General features: G+C 41.8%; 1 protein-coding gene across 1 annotated transcript in view; it reads left to right on the forward strand.

Moving 5' to 3' along the window:
• Positions 1–6,873, forward strand: part of TXLNG (taxilin gamma) — a 42,672-nt gene extending 35,799 nt beyond the window's left edge. Inside the window, exons 8-10 of the mRNA XM_036912903.2 lie at positions 864–956; positions 2,926–3,021; positions 3,965–6,873. Coding sequence (XP_036768798.2) covers positions 864–956; positions 2,926–3,021; positions 3,965–4,267 — 492 coding nt within the window. The 3' untranslated portion in view covers positions 4,268–6,873. The remainder of the gene's footprint in view (positions 1–863; positions 957–2,925; positions 3,022–3,964) is intronic.
• Positions 6,874–7,340: the final 467 nt, after the last annotated feature.

A 7,340-nucleotide genomic window follows, 5' to 3' on the forward strand; every position in this document is an offset into this window, starting at 1 on the left:
GCAGAACACCTTACTCCTCTGGACCTGTTTCCTCAGCCTGAAAATAATAGTTACATTAGATAGGATCTAGAGGGTTCCTCCTAGTCTAAAATGCAGTAATTCAGCCTACCCTTGAGGCCTAGCTCGGGCCTTGCTGACCTGAAGCCTCCCCTAGCTCTTCTATTCTGACCCCTGCTGTATCCTGCCCCCTTTCTCTGAACTGTTCTAGAGGGGAGAAGGTGACGCCTTACTCTGTATTCTGCTTGGCTTGTCAGTTCACATTATTTTTCCAGCAAGCATAAAATTTCCTTGAGGGTGGGAGTTAAAAGAAAAATGGTGTTTCTACCTCTTTGAGCTTTTTTTCTCTTAACTGCACTCCCACTGAATTCTCTCTCCTCCAACCAGACCAATTCTTCGGCTTCTGTTTCATTTTCCTGCCTACGTTAACAAAAGACAGAGCCTTGCTATCAAGCTAAGAACTGTGCAGGTGGTGTTCTAAAAGATAATCTTCTAAGGACAATTTGTCAGATACAAGGAGAGAAGGGGGTAGTTCACAAAGGATAACTTGTATGAAATTTATAGCTATACCACATGATTCAGTTTTTATTATAATTGGTGGGATGGAGCTAGTAAATATTTGTACATTTTAAACACTTGCATCAAAAAATGGTTAAGTCAATAAAACTTGCTCAGTTTCAGTGCCTTTCAGTGGGTTGTAGACCTTCAGCAGTCAGTGTCTGGTGTCCAAGGATTGGTGTGCATTTGTTCTTATTTCTGTCCCTATAACAAGTAACTAATGTTTAACCATATTATGTTCTTTCTGAAAGTTTTTGGGACTTTAAATTATTTACTTGGAACTCAGGGTATTTCTTTTTCTTCTGCAGCTTTCTCTTTATATGGATAAGTTTGAAGAATTCCAGACTACCATGGCAAAAAGCAATGAACTGTTTACAACCTTCCGGCAGGAAATGGAAAAGGTATTTGCATGTTTTTAGCCGAATGTCACCTAAAAAGGGATTTCTGTGGGAAGCTGTTTTAAGCATAATTAGTACTTGGACAAGTTTATGTCTTAATTTCATCTTTTCTGACCTTCTAGTCAGAATACAATGGCACTGTATTCGGCCGCTTTGCCCTAAGTGCACCCCAGATAGCTAGTGAGCTCTATGCTCTTAAAATTCTAACTTTATTTAAGTGAATTCCTCTATGAAATACAGTTTGTTAGACATGAAGTGGTTTCTTTTTTGTTTGCTGTGTCTTGTTTCATTCACTGCAGGTGACCTCGCTCCTGCCTTTCACAGAGCTCTGTCCTTGGAGATTAAATTATTTGGAGAGTAATCACTTTTCTTTTTCTCTTAACTGCACTCCCACTGAATTCTTTCTCCCTCAGCCAGACCAATTCTTTGGCTTTGGTTTCATTTTCCTGCCTGTGTTAAGGAAAGAGAGAGCCTTGCTATCAAGCTAAGAAGCAAAATGTATATATATATCCATCTATTCATCCTTATTTTACTTGGTATATTCCCCTGAAAACAGAGGCCTTTTAAAACTGGTGCTGGGTTGGGGAGAAGCACAGCAGGGCCTGGCACTTTGTAAGCATTCAGCAGACGGCAGTCATGACTGTGACCACATCCACGTACTGATGGGGAGCGCGTGCTCTGGGTTCTCGCCCCAGTGGCATCATTTAATACGTGACTGAACAACTTCTTTGACCTTTTTTTGACATTCTGTTTTCTTCCTTGTTAAAAATAACAAAATTGCCTGTCCTTCCTAAAGTAGAATAGATCAGACAGTGCTTAGCCATGCTGAATGCTCAGGTTCCCACCTTCAGGTGTTTTTAGACCTAGAGCTCCAGCAGTGTCGTGGGGGGCAGCACGTTAGTCCTGCCTGCCGGTCCTTTCAGCTGAGGTTCCAGTCGAGGGGAAACTCAGGCACAGGGAACACCTGAGCTGGGCTTCACTGAGCACACGCACTGTTGAGGTGGGACGGAGTTTAAGACAAGAACACCCGATTTGCCATCCCTTCTGGAGAATGCTCTGGGTGCACATTCCTGTCTGCTAGTGGCTATGGAGATAACTTTCGGTCAGCACTTGACCCAGATCTTCCACAAGCTCTTCTCCACCCCACCTTGAGGTACAGTTTTGTGGACAGTTGCTCATGGCACAGGGCATTGTCTCTGTCCTACCCTTGTTGCCCATAACAGTGCCTGGCTCAGTGCCCCACCTGCAGTCAGAACTAGGGCACAGTCAGCAGTTATAAAAAAAAAAACCTTGAAAACTGGGCTCATTGACGGCATAGCTAAATCTTATTCTGAATGTCTAAAAACTGGGTTCTTGGAGCATAGGTTTAAGAACATTCCCATTTATTTTTAGAACTGTTTTATCTTTAGCACAACCTGAAGTAAAACAATCACGGGAATTGTGAAGATGACCAAAGCTGAGGATTACCTACTTTATCTTTTTCTGGGTCACTGGACTCTTACCTAAATTATGCTGCCTCTAGTTCTGAAACTCATGTGGTCTCAGAGCTGATGGTACAGCATCAATTTCTAATGTTTTGAGGGGCTGGAAACCTCATCTTTTCAAGAATCAGGTGAATTAGTGTAATGACCAGAAAACTCACAAAGATGGCTTTTTTTTTTTTATAACTTGGGGAGAAGAGGCCTGGTCTCTTTTTTAGCCCCAGCTGTAATGGAAGACTCGCTGCGGCCTGAACTGAGTTCCGAGTGTGCCGACAGCTTCCTCCATGTGCCACTGCCTCTGAAATTGAGCAGATTTGATTTCCTCATCATAGCAAACCCTCACTTTGGTTCCTGCTGCCGCCACCCGAGGAGGTTCTGAGATAAGCTGTGCCAGCAGACAGGCACAGCTGTCAGACTTTTTCCAGGGGAACAGGGTGTCGAGTTCAACAGTGGAACTTAGAATTTGAATTTGCAACTGTGTTGATTTACAGATGACAAAGAAAATTAAAAAACTGGAAAAAGAAACAATAATATGGCGTACCAAATGGGAAAACAACAACAAAGCCCTTCTGCAAATGGCTGAAGAGGTGAGATGGTTTCTTACCACCAAGGTTGTGGTCTTAGTCATGGGGACTCAGAAGTTAGGTACCTAGCAGGGCTGGGGGGTTGGCTGAACACAATCCATGATGTCTTTCAAGGTTGTAGGTGTAAAGCCCTGAGGGCGGTATTAAGTGTCCTGCTACCCGGGTAACTGGCCCACGCTTGTGTTGGAGGTAGCCACGAAGCATCTAGATTTTGCTTTCTTCTACAGCAGTGGTTTCTCCAACTTGAGCTTACATCAAACTCTGGCCTGTTGAGACCAGGGTTGCTGGGCCCTGCCCAGAGTCTGACTCACTAGGTCTCGGGTGGGGTCAGGGAATCGGACTTTCTAACAAGCATCCACTAAGGGGGTGCTGGTGCAGGCCCCCACCTTGACAGGCCCTGACCAGATTTCCCTGAGCGAGCACATGCGAACCACTCCAGTGCCGTTCTCAGTCTTTTCAAATAGGCAGCAAAGTTCTCCGTGCCTGTCTTACAAAGCTGGAGTGTGTTGTTTGCGAACACTAAATTTCACACCTTGAATCTTGCTCTCATTTAAAAATTGTTAGAAGAGAGAAACCTATGTATAAACGAGTCCATTCGTTTTTAATTAGGGTCTTATTTCCTATCTGCTAGTCTTCGTGGTATCTTGAATTTCCTTAATGTTTCATCAATACAGAATGTTTTTAAAAGTGCAGTTGGGCTATTTTTAAGGAACATGACAAAGGGAATTTGGTTGTGTTGCCTTAGACCAGTATTGTGTTAAGTATTATTTGGTATGCATAGGTAAATGATTGCAGCGAAGCTGGCTAGAATGTTAGGTGGTGTTTGAAGAGGTTGAACATGTTCAAGATGTAGTTTCAAGTATGGCTCAGATTAATTTTTTTGTATCCAGTAACCTAATATGTATTCAGCAAGGTTACATAAATCCTCTTTTTTTCTTTCTTACAGAAAACTGTCCGTGATAAAGAGTACAAGGCCTTTCAAATAAAACTGGACCGGTTAGAGAAGCTGTGCAGGGCCCTTCAGATGGAAAGGAATGAGCTCAACGAAAGGGTGGAAGTCCTGAAGGAGCAGGTCTCCGGGAGGGCCGCAGGTGCCGATCTAGCACCGCCTGGGACACAGCCCTGCGCTGCCCTGGCTGCTTCCAGGGAGCCGAACACTGCTTCTAAAAGCGCCCCGGGAGCCCCACTGGAGGCTGCGTCCAAGACCACGTATGTGGGCACTGGGCCCAGTATCGAGTCAGTTGACTGAGATGAAGTGTGATCACTGTTTCGAGAGCTATATTTTGTGTATATCTTTCTCTGTTAGTAGTAACTATTGGTTTTGTGTGAAAATTTTCTTACTTTTTCTACCATATCTGTATTTTCTTAGAACTACTGGACTTATGTGGTACAGGAAGCTGCTTAGCAGTTTTGAGTAGTTTTACTCTGTATGTTTTCCTCAGCTGTGTTGCACATCTGCCTCATCTCCCGTCACTGGAATGCATGTGGTCATTGTCTTGTGCTTTCTTCTCTGGCTCCTTGCACAGAATCATCCTAATAAAAATTTCACTCAAGACAGGGCCGACCTTGACAAGGGAACTGTGTTCTGATAATGGTTCCTTGATGTGGAAACAATATTCATTTAAATGTCCTAGACTCTGTTAGCTTTTTTTTTTAAGGAAAATATCAAGATGACTAATTCTGTCTAATAGCCCATTTAAATGCCAAGTAAAAATTAAACTCTAGGGTTGGGTCAGAAACCAGCATAGCTTATTTGATTCAAGTTAGTTTTTTTGAATAGTATTTTTATCATTTGATAAATTGAGATGGGTGCAAGCCTCAAATTCCTCAAAGTTTTGGCAGATTATATAAAGGTGTCACTTATAAACAAAGTATATACAGGCAGATCATTGGACAAACATGCTTAATGTTTATGCGATCTCGAATCAGGTTACGTAGAGCTAGTGTGTGAACACGGACAACCAGCTGCTGCCAGTTAAGGGATTTGGATACAGAGCCCCACTGGTGGTCCTTTGCTGGATTAAGGCAGTGAGGGTGATACCCATGGGTAGCTTTTCCTAAAGCACAAGTCCCTTCACTGCCTTTACCTTCTGGCTACTTGAAAGTTGGTTGTTCAACTGTTCTATGAATCCCACCAGCGAAGTTCTCTAGACAGTTTTAATTGATTTCATTTCCCAAACAAAGACTGGAACCAACACTTTTACCTTTGGGAAAACTCAGCAGTGAGGTGGTCAGGATCTATAACGCTTTCAATCTGTTTCTCACCCCTAGTTACTGTTTTTTTTTTTGACAGTATTATATCAAGGTCTCTACACTTGGAATGGAAGAACTTGAAATTAAGCATGTCTCTTTGGGTTAGTCCTGCCTGCAACTTTTCCTTTGCTCTTTATACTACTGACTGTGGCTAAAGTTATGCAAATGATTAATCAGGTACACCGTGGAAGTTTTGACTTTATCCCTGGTATCATTTGCATTGAAATACTGTATGAAATAAAAAGGCTCTGCTAGAACTGATGTTAAGCACATTCCACTAAACAAAGCTATCAAACTGATACTTCTTCAGTTGCTTACTGGAACTGAATTGTAACTCCTGTGTCCAGTTTAAAGGGTTTTCTTTTTGTTAAAAGCTTTTATTTGTAAAGTCCTGTCACATTCGTGGTCTGAACTGGGTTGAAAAGAATTGAAAATTGTCCCATTGATAGGGAAGAGTGCCTGCAGTGCCTGGAGTAGAGGGTTGTATCTAAGCTTACACCATCGGTTGTGGTAATTGAGGGGCCTGGAGGAAAAGAAACTCACAAAGTAGGTTATCTAATTACTCTGTCAAAATGAGTCAGAAGCAGATACAAACATTCCGTCTTCCAACAGCGTCTCGTACATACCCTCTCTACTAAATGAAATATTGGACTTATTTTCTGAAGAGGAAGGTGTATACTTTAAAATTAGTTCTAATGATCACATTTCACAAGGACTCTGCTGATGTACAGCTCTTCAACGCTGAAGCCATTTGTATAGCCCACGTTTCTTTGTGGTGCTTGTCCTGTGTGGAAGATTGTAAACCTTGGACCTGTTGCATATTCCCAAGGGCTTTATAAAGCAGTGTGATTAACAGTACCTAGCCTGCTGCTTTTGGCTTAACTATGTATTTTTAGCTAGATGCTACCATGGTGTTAAAAGATAATAGATTCTATCTGGGATGCATTTGCTGTCCTTTACAGTATCTTTCCTCCCATTACCCTGTGAATAAAAACAGAAGGGACCCTCTGAGAAGGACATCCTCCTAAAACAATCACCTCACCAGCCCAGTGTTGTGGCTTTGTAGCACACCCTGTATCTACCATATTCTAGAACACTGTAATGCTACTAGACTGGCCCAGGAAGGTTTAACCGTCAAATTCACTTCAGTTGCACTTGTTGCACCCTCATGGAATCTTGATGTGTGTTATTTATAGTGGCAGCAGACTCCAAGGAGTAGAGAACACTTGGGTCTTGGATAATGGACCGTTTCGTCCTCAGACTTGTAGGAGTACATTTCTTGGTCTTGAGACCAGTATTTTTTAGTTATGTATGTATGTAACTGCCTTTATTACACCTGGTTATCACAATTCAATTCTCAGGTGTTGCAGAAAAATCTACCTCTTTCAGACTGTAGATGGAAATAACTGTGAAAAGATGCAGATATCTTCTAGTTTGTGCTAAACACTGCTTTATTTTTACAGCCCACGTCTTTCATGAGGAAATGAATTGAGGCAGTCTTGTTTTGCTTTTCAAAGACATTTTGTAGAGATTTTTCACTAATGTGAATCTGATTTTATCTACTCAATTCTGTATAGATTAAGTAAATATGTATAAATTTAACAGCTTCTGTGTATTCTTTTGTTACCATGTTACCTTAATTGTATAGCAGTCAAGTCCAAAGATAGTTGTACATAGCTGGTTTCTCAGGCCTTAGAAGGTAGTTTCATTATCATGATTTTAGCAAGAAGGAATGGAGCGCTGGCCACCATCCGATTCGGTGGCAGAAGACTCATTTTATGTATCCACACCTGTTGTTTTTATTTTTTCCTTTAGGACAATTCTGTCAAAGCTTAAACTACAAGGACTATGCATATATGCATTTCTGCATCCCTGGCTGCTCTTAGCACATTCCAGGGTATATCTGAATGGCTGAATTGAGTGTATATATACACAAGATGCACACAGTAAAGATCTTTGATGATGAGGAACAGGTATTTAAGCACGTACAACCAAATGGTAAGGTTGGCAGACTTTTCCTCAAATTAGGTATACTAAGTATTTTAGAATTGAGTGGGCCACACAAGTCA

The sequence above is a fragment of the Manis pentadactyla genome, chromosome X, assembly GCF_030020395.1.
Source record: "Manis pentadactyla isolate mManPen7 chromosome X, mManPen7.hap1, whole genome shotgun sequence".
NCBI lineage: Eukaryota > Metazoa > Chordata > Mammalia > Pholidota > Manidae > Manis > Manis pentadactyla.